The sequence below is a fragment of the Theobroma cacao genome, chromosome 2 (genome assembly GCF_000208745.1).
Source record: "Theobroma cacao cultivar B97-61/B2 chromosome 2, Criollo_cocoa_genome_V2, whole genome shotgun sequence".
Taxonomy (NCBI): domain Eukaryota; kingdom Viridiplantae; phylum Streptophyta; class Magnoliopsida; order Malvales; family Malvaceae; genus Theobroma; species Theobroma cacao.
Window position 1 is genome coordinate 32,821,177 of NC_030851.1, and position 16,520 is coordinate 32,837,696.

The window sequence follows — 16,520 nt, forward strand, 5'->3', positions numbered from 1 at the left end:
AAGAAATTTTACCTTTGATTGCTTGATTCCTTGAAATCCCACACTTTTTCTTCAATTTTCCCACCTAGGTTTTGTGTTTTTCCTTTCCTCTCTTTGTTCTTACTATGGCCGGCCACATGAAGAGAAAATGGGATAAATATGGGCTGATTTTTATAGAAAATAATAAAATATCCTTACTTGACACATGTCACATGCTTATTAGTCCATTTTTTTTTTTATACTTTAATAATTATGCTTCCATTCTCCACCACATGATTAGTCAAAGGTCAAAATGAGGATAAGGGAAGACCATGTGCTGGACAAGTGTCCTGGTGGTGAAAAATTACGATTTTGCCCCTATGGTGGTAAAATTACCATTTTACCCCTATGCTCCGAAAAATACCAGGATTATAATTTTTCACTTTCAACCTCAAATTATACTCCAATAAGTCAAATATGATCAAAATCTTTCAAAAAAACTCCCATTTTGTCCTCAAGTGGCAAAATTACCATTTTACCCCTAGATAGCGAAATTTCCAATTTGACTCCAATTCGATCCTCGAACTCCAAATCACCATTTTAAGTCATTCTGAGACTTTAAAATTCTCAATTTCACCTTAAATTCTCTATTTGACCTAGTTCGAAGCTTAGTTCAACTTAGTTATACTATTAAGTACATTATCGGCTTTTAACGATTTTCGGGGCTTTCCTAGCATGCAAACATGCTATCCATCATAGGCATGTCATGACAAGTATTTTATAAGGTCAGGCTTTACAACATATCATTCTATCCATGTGACTCTTATGTGACATGTTGACATGTCATAATGGATAACATGTCATGATTACATCAATGTCATGCTAATGTCATATGGATATAAAATGACAATGGATATTTTGATTAATAACAATTAGTCAACTATTAGTTATAAAGGCTTATTTGACCCAAAATAAAAATATAAAGGTTTAATTGAACATAATAGAAGAATAATGACTTATTTGAATTTTCTTAAATAGTTTAGAAACTTTTTTGAGAATTTTACCAAAAAGTTATTAAATTTTAAGCTAGTATTACAACTGCTAAGTATTTTGTTATTACTTGAATGATACCAAAATTTAGTTATAATCAAATCTAATAATTACATGGAATAATGTTAAATTATTTGTTGATAGACATTCTCATAAGAAATGTAATAATAAATTTTGCTAATCAGAAGTCAATCATTAACACTTGAAACTGTTAATCGTTACAAATGTTTGTTCTGTTTGAGTGGAAACACACTTTCAACTATAAAATCACATGATAAAGTTATTATTTTATTTTCTTTCTACTTCTCAACCGAGTAAGGTTTATTATGCGTTGTCTTTTTCTTTTTTTTTTTATAACACCGTTTTTCATATATAATATATGTAAATTAAATTCATAACTTTGTATTTGATCAAATTCTACCATTTGTTACTATGTTATTAGTTGAATAATACTATAACGACATAATATCTAAAAAAGCCCCTAAACTATTCAGGAAAATTTAAATAAGCCTTCATAAATTTATTACGTTCAATCAAGCCCTTATACTTTTATTTTGAGCCAAATAAGCTTTTATACTTTTATTTTGAATCAAATAAGCTCTTATGACTAATGATTGACTTAGCGAAAATGTCATTTGTCATTTTATATCGCATAGTGCTAATGTGGTATACTAACATATCTAATTGATAATAATATGACATATTGATATATCATAATTGATATTGACATGACATGTTAATTTCGCATGATAACATGACCATATGACATTTTTTACTCTTCACATTAATGCCATGCCCGTGCGATGTGGATACAAAATGACAAGTAGCATTTTAACTAATGACAAGTAGCATTTTAACTAATGACAATTAATAAATCATTAATCATAAGGGCTTATTTGATTCCAAATAGAAGTACAAGGATTTGATTGAATGCAATAAAAGAATAATAGCTTATTTGAATTTTCTTGAATAGTTTATGAATTTATTTAAGCATTATGCATACCAAAATATATTAAGATTCCTTAATAAGATCCTATTGTGTTTTAATTAAATTATTGAAAAAAAAAGGTAAAAGAATGATCACCTGCATTTGTTGACGTTTCAATTTAATTATTTATGAGTGAAATTTGGAACCTGAACACTTTATTAATATATTTAAATGAGAAAAAAATTGTATCTAGTGATTTAATCACAATATGATTTTAAAATCAAGTGATAAAGTTGCTATTTTCTTTCTTTTGTATTTTTTAGCCGAATTAAAGCTCATTACGTGCAATCTTTTCTTTGATTTTTTTTCCAATGCCTACCTCTTTTAATACATAATAAAAATTGATTAAATTTAGAATTAGTATTACAAGTGCTAATCATTTTTTTTGGGTATAGTGCTATTTGTTTTGTTATTATTTGAATGATACCATAATTCGGTTGTTTAATTAGTTGTCGACAACATTGTCACACTAAATTTAGCAATAAATTTCACTATTCAAAACTTAATCATTAATGATTGGAATGTTGGATTCTATTTGAGTGAAAACACACTTTCAACTTTTAACTATAATAACGTACATTTAATACAACAGAAAAACGATAACAATAAAATTATATGATAAAGCTATTATTTACTTTTTCTTCTACTTCTCAATTAAGTAAAGTTCGTTATGTGTCGTTTTTATTTTCTTTTTTGGTAACATCAATTTTAATACATAATACATATAAATTAACTTCATAACTAACTTTGTATTTGATCAATAAAAGAATGATTGTTTTTATTTGTTGACATTTGCGTTTAATATATGAGTGAAATTTAAAATTTGAATATTTTATTAAAATATATAAATGAAGAAAATGATATCGTGTAATTTAATCATAATATGATTTTTAAAGTTACGTGATAAATTTGTTATTTTCTTTTTTTTTATTTACTTTTGAATGGAGTAAAAGCTGATTAAGCGCCGTCTTTTGTTTTCATTTTTTGCAATGTGTACCTCTTTTAATACATAATAAAATTTGTTTAAATTTAGAATTAGTATTACAACAGCTAATAATTAGCTTGGAATAATGTTGAATTAGTTATTGACAGACAATATAGGAAAATTTTAATAATAAATTTTAACATTCAAAACTATAACAGCATTTGAAAAGAAAGTAGTGTTTCCGTAGCACATTTTGTGATATTGCCAGAAAAAACTGATGTCTGTTCACATAGCCAGCAAATTGTGCATTGGATCTTCAAGGCCCCCTTGGAATTTTCCTTTTTCTTTTAACAACTTTCCAGTGTTTTCCTTGAGAGGGAAAAGTGAAAAGATAGACACAACCATTCTTATCTCTTGTCAAAGCTACCATATATAGTTTTCATTTACAGAAGAATCTGCTCTGGTCCTTAATTAGACCTTTAGTTAGGTACACCAACAAAAACTCTCTCCTTATAGTAAGTACATCTCGATTCTGTCATTCATAATTCCGAGATTTTCTGCCTTTTAAGGCTTTTTTTTTTTTGTTTTCATTCCCTTTGCAGAAAATCCGACAGTTTCGTGGGAATTAGAGTACCTTGCACCTCCCTCCCCTCTATATATACATATCCACATTCTACAAGCCCTGCACTGGGTCCCTAATAATTTAACTTTCGAAAATTACTTTCATTTCGTTTTCAAATACTATTGCACAAGCCAAGATGGTGGTCGGCTTTGAGAAGGCAGCTTCCGCTACCAAATCCGTCATGTCATCCGGCAAAAAGACGCCTGCTACTCTCTCCTCGGACTCTGTCATCAACTTTGCTCGGTGAGTGCATCGCCCGCATTTATATCTTTGACAATGGCATGTTTTTTGTTTCCCTTTCCATGGGGTTGTGACTGTTACATTAGTATTCCACTTTATTTAATAATCCTAACACTCCACTCCAATATTGTTTGCATAGTAATCCTATTTTGATGCATTCAAGGAGATATATTTATATACACAGACGTAGATATCGTATATGCTTTAGCTAGCTTTCAGATTATTGCCTGTCAAAGCGATGGAATTTTTTTCATACAGTGGTGATCCTACGATGTACCATTCATACTGGAGCAAGTTGGGAGACAGGTGTACGATGGTGATCCCCGGCAATGATTTGATGAGCTACTTCAGCGACGCGGGGAACTTGTGCTGGTTTTTTATGCCAGAGCTGGATCATGCCGTCAGGAGATTGCACCGTGTGGTTGGGAATGCGGTCGCTGATGATGATCGATTCATCGTGGTGGGAACTGGCTCAACCCAGCTCTTCCAGGCCTTGCTCTATGCTCTCTCTTCTCCTGATGAGCCTGAGCCCATCAGTGTGGTAGCCGCTGCCCCTTTCTACTCGGTAATAAGCCTGTGCTCTGATACAATTGTAACCGTTGATTTTGGTTGACTTCAATATTTGACTCTTTTTTTGCCCTTTTCTTGTCTACTTTTTTTTGCTACTACCCTCAGATTAGTCAAATCAATGTCGACTTCTCTCCTCTTGTATTTGTTAGGCTCTCATCTTTCACTGGGGCTGTTTCAGGGACGGGCCATGGTTTGCGGGTTTTCTAGTTTAATTCTCTGGCAATCGAAACTTTTTCCATTAAAGCAGTTGGTTGCATTTTTAAATGACATTGGGAAACGTTTGCGCATGCAGTTGTCAAGGGAATAGACAAATTACTGGGAAAGAAATGGGACAAAGGGACAAACATGTTTTCTTAAACTCATAGGATTTAGAAACAACTATCGAACATAGGCACGCAGCATTGTTTTGGATCTCAGGGCTAACATGGTAACATGGGCATGTCTAGTTTTAGAAGCATGTAGCGAGTCAACCCCAGATTCTCTACGGCCTGGTTCCATACTTGGTAGACAGAGTCACTTTCGGCATTTTCTGCACCAATTTGATGAGAAAAAATCATTAATGGGCTAGCTTAATCACGAATTAGCAGGCACTAGGATTCATTAGTGACTGTTTGCGGAAGAGTTAGTAACCTAATAAATAATTAGTTGTCCAAGCATAAACAATTCAAACAAAAATTTAAGCAGTTTTTGAGATACAAAGGCAGACATCTAGCATGTTACTCACTTTTTCCAGAGACCATAAAGAACTTTTGCAAATGATCATTAACATGCTCTGCATGCACGTTGTCATGTGTCTGACGTCTCTAATTTCTTCAAAAGATTATCATCCCATCCCACGCAATCATGAAGTTTAACTTAGTGCTGTCAAAACCATATCCTTTTGCTCTTGCTTCGTAACCCCATGTTTACTAAAGTTTACCTTGATTGCAGTCATATCCGGAGGAGACGGAGTTCCTGCGCTCAGGGCTGTACAAATGGGCAGGTGATGCATACTCCTTTGATAAAGATGGACCTTACATAGAGGTGGTCACTTCACCCAACAACCCTGATGGCGCAATTCGAGAAGCTGTGGTGAATCGCGAAGGTGGCAAACTTGTTTATGACCTAGCTTACTACTGGCCTCAATACACGCCCATTACTCATAGGGCTGACTACGATGTTATGCTCTTTACCTTCTCCAAAGCCACGGGACATGCTGGCTCTCGCATTGGGTTAGCATCTCATGCCATGATATGGTCTAGGAAAATAATTCAATCTTTTTCTGCGGAACATATATATATTTTGACTACTTTCTAACCTTTTATTCTGCAGTTGGGCTATTGTTAAGAATAAAGAAGTAGCCACCAAGATGGTTAAGTTCATAGAGCTGAGCAGCATTGGGGTATCCAAAGAATCCCAGCTCCGGGCTGCGAAAATTCTAGGAGTGATCAGCGACGACTGCCAGGATTCTGGGCCTAACAAAGAAGAAACTTTATTTGAATATGGACAGCGCCTCTTGTCTGAAAGATGGGAAAGGCTGCGGGAAGTGGTTGAACGTAATGGAGTTTTCAGTCTGCCCAAGTACCCGCAAGATTATTGCAACTTCAGTGGAAAATACACTGATCCCAGCCCTGGTAATGCACCATAAGATTTAATTGCATCATTTGCATACTAGCTAACTTCATCGATCCTGGGCTCACTATAAAAATTATATTAACATAGTTTGCTTCTTTTTCTCATGCAGCCTTTGCATGGTTGAGGAGCAAGGAAGGCTTGAACTGCGACAATCTCTTGAGAGAGCATAACATAGTCACAAGGGGCGGGACGACTTTTGGTGTTGGATCCAAGTATACTAGGATTAGCATGCTGAGTCCTGATGAGGAGTTTAACCTATTCTTGGAGAGGTTGTCAGCCATCAAAGGGACCGGCAAAGGAAATTGTTATTGATAAAAGGCTGAGGGAGAAATTAAAAAGTCTTTGATGATCGTGGGTGTATATGGTAATGAAACCTTATGGTACATGGAACGCATTTAGACTTTAGTCTTTAGGAATTGAGAATGCTTATTGTGGTAGCTTGAGTGGAAAAAGAGAGAGAGAGAGAGACAGTAATTTATTTGTTTATTTATTTTTTAAAAAGAGTGAGTAATTTATTTACAATCCTCTTATGGTTTCAACGGTTGACGCTATCTATATATGATAGCCAGTTTCAAGTATTTTATGTAGCTTATTTAATGATAAGCAATTCAATATGTTTTTCTTCAGGATACTGTCCTGCAAAATTTATTTGTACTTGATTAGTAGACACATAAGCTTGGAAATTGTCTCGCTTGGGTTAAACATCACGATATAATCGGCAGAAAGTATGTGATGGAAACACTGTGATTTCAAGCATAAAATATTTGAATTGTACCTCAAAGGCAAAGGTGAATCGATCATAACATTCTTCATTCTGCGATTAAAAGTCAACTTATTCTGACGGTTTCCGCAATTTATCCTTTAAGGCAAAGTTAAGGATGCAGTAGCGTAATCTAGGAGAAATCTCACCACTAGACAAATCAAACACAGCTCCAAATTGTTCATGGCAGAGCTGTCTGGAATTTTAAAGGTCATGAGCATGCAATTCAAGCGAGAAAGAGCAAGCCCAGTCAACTATTTTCCCTCCAAGGTCCTGGGAGCAGTCAAAATAAGATTAAATTCAAATTTGTCACTTTATTATGCTATAATATTAAATTTTGTTATCGTATTTCAATTTATTAAATTTTACATTATATTTTTTATTTTGTTGATTTTTTTATTAAAAAAAAAGGAAAATTGAAATATTTCATAGAAGATTCCGCTAATATAATTAACAATTTTCATCAATTTTATTATTTTGTCCGAAACAAAAACGGTGAAATTCAAGTAAGATGAATCTCAATATATATGAACCCAAAGTACAGTGACAAAATTTGACTATATTGTGGAAGCTTTCATGGTGCTTCACCTTGAAATTTTCTTCAGCGGAGGTCATGTTCAATATTTCAACTCCTGACAAATGCAGAAACTGAGATTAGCGTGGAAAAGCTCCAATTTGAATCACAGCCCATCCAATAAGAAATTCTGGAAGCAGTAATGAGAGTTTCCAGCCAGCTTTAGTAACTCACCACCTCAAAATTCTTTTTACCAATGTCGAAGTGCTTCCGTTTTGCGTATAAACGCCTTCTATGAGTTGGATTTAATTTTTAGGGAAAAATGGAAGGGACTAATGTAGGGTTCAGGTAAGTTCAAAAGTATGAGTATTGCCCATTGAGGCAACCCAATTAGGCTATTTTTTAGCCCACTCCAAAGATACTCGTCTTAAACGAACCCAGTGGAAAACACATTCAAACAATAAATCATTGACAAAAAGGAAGAAGAAAGTTCACAGTATTCAATTTGTAATTTAATAAAAAAAAAATAAAGGGTGACGTAAACGTTCTTGGTGATCATAAACTCTTGGACAACTATTAGATAAAACAATTATAATGCACAGACAGTATAACATGAAGCAGAAAAGATTTTTCACCACAAACCACTCTTGCATGCTCTTCACAGGGCTTTGTATATCGACTAGTTTCTGTGTCCTTATGTCCCACTGATTCCAACTCATGAAAACTCAAGGCAATTGCAAATGTGAACATAAAGGAATGGCTATCAAATAAGTCTCAGTTCATACTCGCCAGCCATTGTTATGTACCGTACCCATGGAAGAGCCTGGTAACCACTTTTCTCAATAATCTTCAGATAACGAACCTACAACATCCCAACATCCAAGTTAGGAAAATTACCAAAAGAAAAAAGGTCAAATCAACATGCAAACACTGGAAATTCCAGTAGGTTTAACAGTTCCTATTAGCAGTAAACTCAAACAACAATAATATCATTCTCGGCAATTCCAAAAGCTAAGAGTCATTCATATAGTGCTGCCAAGTGATCATCCTTGACACTTACATTGGATCTCATTGGCAGTTTCCATGGCTACTAGGTAGATGCACTTATATTCATGTAGTTGCATGGTTAGCATGTTTATAATGGATATCTAGCAAGAAGCAAAACCAGCAAGCTGACCAACAGTCTTTTCTCAAAATAATCCTTGAATGAGACAGGAAATGTCTGATCTGCAGTTTATTTATGTTTGATATGCACTGAACATGTTGGTTGCTATCTTCAATCCACTCACCCATCAACAATTCATCACCACCTTGAACACCCCTAAATCTAGACAACTTTAGGGACCACTTTATGGAAAAAGTGCATAACAGATCAACCATAATGATATTTGACAGAGTTTCAGGATAGATAATATGATTGAACAGCCTGTTATATGCTATCTGAAGTATGTTAAATGTTAATATATGACATCTCATTAAAACAGAAGCATCATTGGGTGGCATTCTAAATTCTAATCATAAATATTCATTTCTTGAAAAAATAAACAGTATTAATAATGAGAGTTAAGAAAAGTTTCGTGTTCTCCAAAATTCAGATAGATATTCCAGTTCTTGACTGATGAGAGAGTGAAGAAGAGAGAAGAGAAAGAGTACGAAAAGATTACAGTTTTGTATGCTACTTGACCAAGAGATGAGGAAGAATATAAGATTGACAAAACAGTAAAATTGAGATAAACCAAATAAAGAATCAAGCAATAAATTTTCTGAAGGCACACCTGTATTCCAGAAACAGTAAAATAGGGAATCTCAAACTTCACACGTATAGGAGCTTTTCTCTCTGGAGTCGCCTCTTCATCTGTTATGCTAGGAAGAGTAAACTCTGCCCTCAACATATACTCCTAATATTATGAATTTCAAAATAATAAGTACAATGGCTAGTCAGAGAACTTTTGATAAGTTTGGAGTTAGCAGATGATACCTTGCCACCTGGAAAAGATCTTATTTTCCACATCAAAGCATCACTTTCAGGTGCATATGCTGCAGATCCCATTGATGTCCGCACATTTGGACTGGAAGCATCAGCAGGCACAGGCACCGCAATCTCAACATTTGTTGCAGTACTGTAAAGAACCATTATATCTTCATGAGTGCTTAGTAATCAAACCATAACATAAGCCCACCTAGAGATCTGTGGAATTAAATAACTTAAGAGACTAGTACGTAGGAATAGGGGGAAAAAACCCAGTACCTACGCTCCTTGAACTGACTCCTGGCTTTTACCATAATCTCAACACGGCTTCTTGAATGTTTTTCAACTTGAGCTTCGACCCAGATGAGAGGCTTTACCTGAAAGCAGAAATAATCATCATCACTAATTGTCAGGAAACAAGGAACTGGCAGAAAGTAAGAGGAGGGAGTGAGAATTGAGAAGCAAAAAAGTCAACCTGAGTACTAAGTCTATATGTCATGAGATCAAAGGAGCCATCGGGTGGTATGAAGGATATAGTCCGGTCATTCTCAAATCGGGCAAGACGTACACACCTAGACCAAAGCATTAATGGGAGGGACATTTGCAATGTCAGACTTCAGTAGCTGTTGCACTTAAAGCCAAAAATAAAATAAAATAAAAGTATGAGCAAAACCAGAGTTCAAGCAGAAAAGAGAGATTGGGCTGCATACTGATGAAACTTTATATCCTCCAAATCAATTGCCTTTCCCTTTGTTGCTCGGCCTTGTGCCTCAAGCAATACTCTATCGTTTAGGCCAAGCTTACACTCAGGCATACCACTGAAACAGATAAATTGAATCCAAATATATAAATATAGCTCAGAAAAAGAACTATCCAAAATGAAAGTATACCTTTTATGCCATAAATATCACCACAATACAACTGTTTGGACTATGCACATGAATGTTTGGGCTACCTACTACCCAAATAAAGGATAGACTCGACAAGCATGCATGAACACCGGAATTTTTAGAGCTTTGAGTGTAACATGCATGAATGATATAGCAAACAGAACTTTCAAATAAATGGTGTTGTCAACAAGGAAGCAAAGTAGAGATGGCAAGAAACTGATTCTCACAACCAATTAAGAGTACTTCATTCAGAATTCAGAAAGTTGTATCTTTGAATCCAGGTCTCATATTAATGCTCTACCCCCTTCAATCAGCATCACCTATTTGCATGAATGAAGACCTTTTTTTCTGTTTCATAAAATTCAAATAACACTAACCTTTTATTTACGACTTGGAAATTACAAGGTATTATCACACATTCGCCCTGAAATGCAATATTTGTTGAAATATGGATTTTGCTACATTATACACACTCTTTTATATTGCCAATTTATTAAACATACAATTAATCTATTCACTAAATACTCACCTTCATTCTTAAGTAAAGATAGAGTCCTGAGTTAAACTAAAGCATATTCCCTAAGATGATCACATATTTCCAAACATCAATAGAAAACACACCTCAAATAAGTTCTCATCTTCAACGCCCCAACAACATCTGACCTAATTATTTGTCCATTGCTGTTGACAAGTATGTTCACACTTTCTACCACATCCAAAAACACCTGAGATGAAGAACAAAATCTTCATCAGATAGTTTCTCAAGACATTGATAAATAACTAAAAAGTATTACCATTAAAAAGAAAGCCACCTACTTCATTCTTCTTGTAGTTTATCCCTTCACTCCGCCAAGAGACTGCATTTGTAACAGCCATTGGAGGCCTCTGTGTGACTTCCATCCTATATGCATCGGTCTTGATAAACTCACTAAGTATTTTTGCTTCAGTGTATTGAGGGTAGCCAAAATCCATAATCTCATCAAGTAACTCATACTGGTAAGGACATAAAAAATAGCCAATTATAAACTCTTTTAGCATAAATTACATACCATCAAACAACTGATGCTGGAACCATTAAACCTAAAAGAAAAAGAGTTTGATTTCCACATACCACTACTACGAAGTTATCCCTAAGGGATTCCTCTTCCAACTCCTCAAAATAATGCTTAAAGACCTGCAAGATTAATTCAGATCGAAATAAAGAATCAATATTATATGCCTCATTAATTAAACAGCACATCTAACAAATCAACTCAAATATAAAAAATGATAAAAAGGCATGAAACTACAATTACCAAATCACGCTTACATCAACTACACGGTGCAGGAAGAAGAGAAGACTAGCGGCATTGCAATTCTGCCTCGTCGCGGTCATCAAGTACACGTTGCTGTGCTGTATGAACATGTACGTTACTCCATTATCGTACACCACTGGATCTTGTGACTGCGGATCCCCCTGAGAACCAAATTCAACAATAAGCTAACCACTTTGAGCTCTATCAAATTTAAAGCTAATTCGAAGTATCTATCAATCACCTAATTGAAACTTACTATAATAAAGCAATTAGCAGAAGAATTCAATTAATTCTAAACCGGAAAATAAATATTAAATCGAAACTCTGAGATTATAAAAAGGAACCTCTTTTTCGATGAGTTTGGTGAAGAAGCGTTCAGCTTGAGTGGCGGAGACGTCACCACGGTAGTCGCGCCACACCAGAACGCGGCCCTTTATATCTAGAAGAAATAGGGCCGATGCTGCCCCCGCCATTTCTTCCTTTTTTGTTTTTTCTTTGCTGTTGTCCTACGAATCCCTAATAGTTTTGCAGATCAGATCGGCGTGATTCACGGTTTTCTTAAGATCTGATTGAATCAGAGCCGTGGATTGATGCGAGAGGAAAGATCTAAAGGAAGGAAGTGTAAAGTTGGCCGAGCTTGTTGAAGACGAACCATAATTTGAAAATGTTCATTAACGATCTCCCCAGAGTAATTATTTATCGTTTCTATTGGAGATTTTAAATGGAAGAACGGTGACCCGGTTAGAGAGCTCGATCCTGCAATACCTGCCTTCTTTGCCAAATGCTTAGAATATGTAAAACGGCGCCGCTTTACAGCCTTTACTTCGTTGAAATCTCACGCGCCAATGCTGTTTTTTTTTAATTTATTATTTTTAACTTTTTTACAATTTTCTCCCTTCAATGAGATTTTCCTTTTTTTCTTCAGTTATTTATAATATAGAGGCTATTTTTGTGATTTTGTTCATTTAAAAAATTTGTCAACTGAATTTATAAATATTTTGATGAGATAATTTTAACTGTCCCTTTTACATTTCTTTTATAAATAATAAAAAGTAAAAAAAGATTGAAATTCGAACTTCTTAAAAAAGATTTTCGCAAGCAAAAGGCAAGACACAGGAATCAGAAAACTGGAATGGCCAATTTTCTGGTATGTGGCTCCGGGTATTGGCGCATGGAAATAGACACCACCCCAAAATAATTACATAGTTCTGTCTAAATGTGCTACAATGAAATTTCTTTCCCAGTATCCTTCTTCTAAAAAAAAAAAAAAAAGGCTTTGATGGAACATAGAAATGAACAGCCAGCTATATATTTGTTATTCTATTGTTGGCATGTTTAATGTAAATTGCCCCTTAGTACACACAAGATATTTCTACATTGGACTGCTTTCATCTTCCATTGAATAGCCCACTGAAAACTTGGCTACTCCCTCCGAGTGATGCCTCCCACTCTACCGAGGACATCACGATCTGAGAAAGTGTTACAACAATTTCTCTCATTTCTGGTCTGTTAACTGCCTCATCACTCAAGCACCACTCTGCTAGTTCAGCCATCTGCAGCACAATGAATGAAAATTTTCCAATTTTTAAGTCAGGGAAAACGTTTGGCTGACACAAACAAGACTTTATGATTGTGGAGGAAGTCATACTACCTTGTATACATCCTCCATAGGATAGCTGCCTCTAAGATTTCCATCTATGACTTCTTCTAAAGCTGATTCCGAATCGTCTTCTTCGAAGATCTTATTAACCTGACAACGAGGTTAAAAGTATTTAAGCTTGCTTAGTTACAACCAGAAGTGAATAAACCAAACATGTTACATGTGCGTGTGACACTCAGGCTGGAACAAACCGCACATGATATCATGAATAAAGAGTGCCAACAACGATCTCTGCAATGTACTAACTCCTGGCAGAAAATGTCTCTATTCGAAAATGATTTACGTAGCACAGGAAAAAAATGGATTTATATAAATGTTCAAATGCCATTCATTCTAGCAGAGCAAGCCTAGGTGAACTACTTTTTCAACCTTAATTCCACTGTTATTCCAGCTTAGTTTCTCAAATATGTGGATCAATTTACTTACCACTGTTATTAGTGATTTCATTTTGTTTGGCTCCCTGTTGTCACGAACTAGTGCACGTTGACCTGTTATCAGCTCCGCCAGGACCACCCCAAATGCAAACACATCAGTTTTGGGGGTCACTTGCAGCTCCATCACCGATCTTTTCAGCAAAGTATATCAGAAAAGTCATTCTGGAAACACAATTACTGCGGTGTGCGTGTGGAAAATTTGCAGTGGAGACTTTCTTCCAATAAAATATCCTTGGATTATGATTAAGAAATAAAAACATTACTGGTTAGAGTAACTAGACTTACTCAGGGGGAAGGTAGCCTGGAGTTCCAACCAATCGTGTAGCTATTAGATCTTCTTCATTTGTTCGCTCAACAAGCTTTACTAATCCAAAATCTGCCACCTAATTGAATTGTATTCCAGTTACTGTGGGGAGGATGAAGACTTATATAAACCAGAAAATAGGAATAAGAGTTCAATATTTGATTGAAATTGTATAAACTAATTATTTCAGGAATGCCTCCCTGCCTATGTAACAGATCATCCTGGGGAAGTCAAGAAATATCAAGGGAGGTTAAATTTCATGCCTAGAGAAGATTTACCGAAAAAAGATGATTATTCTTACTGAAGTGATCCATATGAACATCATGCCTATAATAAGAAGTTGGACAAAATGCAAAAGTAAGTAGCAATTATGTGTAACAGAAACTGAATTATTGTTAATACCTTTGCTCGTAGCCCCTCATCGAGTAGAATGTTACTGGTCTTTATATCCCTGTGCACATACCGTGCTTTTGTGTGGTCATGAATGTATTCAATGCCTTTTGCAGCATCAAGTGCAATTTGTGTTCTTGCTGTCCAGGAGAGCGGCTGGTGTCCTTTCAGCAAGGGATCATGGAGATGATCATTGAGCGATCCATTCTGGACATACTCATAAACCAAGTAGAGGTGGTCATCCCCACTAGCAAATCCCAATAGCTCTACCTATAAAACATGGATTTTCCTCGCCGTTAGAAAACAAGATGCTTTTCCCAACCAGAGTTTATTCATGTTTACATGGTTTGTTAACTTACCACATTGATGTGATGGATCCTGCATAAGACCTTGAGTTCAGCAAAGAACTCTTTGGATTTGTTAGATTTCATCTTCTTTATTGCAACCTCCTGACGTGTGAAAAGGCGAGTCGTTTGTTAAAACTTTTTGGCTAAAGCATAGTCAAGGAGAAGAAGGGAAAAATTAGCAAAGAAAAGTCGTACCTGCTCTGCCAGTATTCCAAAATACACACATCCATATCCCCCGGTTCCAATTTTCTTAGTTTCATCAAAATGACTTGTAGCCTCTTCAATCTCCTCCAGACTATATATCACCGGTCTTTCTGATTCAAAAGCTGTTACTTCTGTATATGCAAATGCAATATAGATGAGTTAAAATTTCTTAATTTCTTCCTCTCCTACAATGGATTTATCCAAACAGTATATACTCAGTATTTTTAGCTGTCCGTAGCCATATCTTGCTCCTGACCTTCTATGTTTTCCGTGTAAAGCAACTGATTCTGCAAGGAAAATGCTCTGGCACTCAGGCTTTTGGATGGTTTCGGATCTTCCTCGTTAATTTGTTGTGCTTTTTTCCTCCGTATGAGAATGATCAGCAATGCAATCGTTGAAAGTACCGTAAGTGCTGATAATATGACAATAATAATTGTCCACTTAACTCTTCGCCCTGATAATTAACGGCAAAAACAAGGCAATTATAATTAAATTAGCACAAAACAATGGACATTTTGGATCTGCTCAAAGTTCTAATATTAGAATTGCCTCAAGCTTCACCAAAACAACAGTAGTGGTACACATCGTATAGTCAGAAGAGCTTTTGGCAACATATTATTGGAAAAATATGCTCGGATATACTTATTGAACCAAGTGAAAAATGAATGATCGAGGCAGTTCTCATGAAATTTCATGCAAACTTCTCAGGGTGAAAAATATGGGAAACAGGGATATAAATAAGGTTCTATTGCAGACGCTGAAAGTGCAACTCGTGGTTAAAGTTATCAGTTAGCAAACATCAACATGTCAAACAGAGGTTCCACCAACAATAACCTCTATGCGATTGCTTGGATTTTGCTTTGTGACTATGAAGCTGAAAATGTCAAACAAATGAAATGAAACATGGTGTTGAATTCAGATACTACTTACCTTTCTTGGGAGCTGGAATTCGGTCATTTTCCATAGGCACATATAGCACCGAACCCGCAAATATGACATCCGGGTTTCGAGTAAGATTGCCGTTCAACCTCTGTACATCATTTAGGTTAGCAGACAGCAGAGAAGCAATATCTGCTAATACATCGCCCAGCTGAACTGTATACGTTACTATGGTTTCAGAATGACTTTCTAGGCATCCGCATAACAGATGCATAGATACTTTGTTTCCTGTGATAAAACTCCCTTCTTCTCCTCCAACTTCTAGAGCTTGTCCATTGTAAATACGAGCTGAAACTTCCGCAAACGTGTCGTTTTCTTGCACTGTATAGGATGCGTCGTAGAAGTATCCTGTGGTGCCATTACCGATGTCTTCACAAGAACAAGGGACTGGTATAAGGTAATCCTGGTTGTTACCATGGGAAATGGGGCGGAAGGTAGAGGGGTCAACAGAGTAATAGGAGGCAATTTGCTCTTCCTTCAGACCGGAATTGATGTGATATAACAAGGCATCACATTTCTTGATGTCTTGTGAGCAAGGAAAAGAGTACATAGAGACATTGGCCGCACAAATTCTAGCCAGTAGAATTGCCAATAAAGGGAGGGTAATTAGAAGAGGATGGGAAGCCATGGTTATGAGCATGGAAAAATTTTCCAATGACAGAGAGAAAGATGATGACATGAAAATGGAAGAGCCAGAGACTGATGCTCTTTGTTTCTCTGTCTTTACATGTTTGCTAGCTAATTGGTATAGTTTGACAGTTTCCAGGTGGAATGCCCGCTTTTCTTAACATAAAACAGCTTTAACATTCCTGAAAACGACAAAGCCTCTTTGTAAGCAAAGAATTTT

General features: G+C 35.7%; 3 protein-coding genes across 3 annotated transcripts; 1 reads left to right on the forward strand and 2 right to left on the reverse strand.

Annotated features, from left to right (window-relative positions):
• LOC18609529 (L-tryptophan--pyruvate aminotransferase 1) lies at positions 3,571-6,372 on the forward strand. Its single transcript, XM_007044681.2, has 5 exons — positions 3,571-3,786; positions 4,042-4,348; positions 5,284-5,564; positions 5,665-5,966; positions 6,077-6,372. Exons 1-5 carry the CDS (start codon positions 3,680-3,682, stop codon positions 6,277-6,279), a joined length of 1,200 nt encoding a protein of 399 aa, XP_007044743.2. The 5' UTR covers positions 3,571-3,679; the 3' UTR covers positions 6,280-6,372.
• LOC18609530 (AP-1 complex subunit mu-2) lies at positions 7,683-12,153 on the reverse strand. Its single transcript, XM_007044682.2, has 11 exons — positions 11,740-12,153; positions 11,410-11,556; positions 11,212-11,274; positions 10,917-11,093; positions 10,722-10,825; positions 9,921-10,028; positions 9,686-9,782; positions 9,490-9,587; positions 9,220-9,361; positions 9,017-9,139; positions 7,683-8,103 (listed from the first exon to the last, which is right to left on the reverse strand). Exons 1-11 carry the CDS (start codon positions 11,866-11,868, stop codon positions 8,005-8,007), a joined length of 1,287 nt encoding a protein of 428 aa, XP_007044744.1. The 5' UTR covers positions 11,869-12,153; the 3' UTR covers positions 7,683-8,004.
• LOC18609531 (lysM domain receptor-like kinase 3) lies at positions 12,549-16,313 on the reverse strand. The gene is made up of 9 exons (XM_018115165.1): positions 15,661-16,313; positions 14,991-15,181; positions 14,726-14,865; positions 14,543-14,632; positions 14,196-14,453; positions 13,775-13,872; positions 13,482-13,620; positions 13,047-13,145; positions 12,549-12,948 (listed from the first exon to the last, which is right to left on the reverse strand). The coding sequence occupies exons 1-9, from the start codon at positions 16,311-16,313 to the stop codon at positions 12,784-12,786; spliced, it is 1,833 nt and encodes a 610-aa protein (XP_017970654.1). The 3' UTR covers positions 12,549-12,783.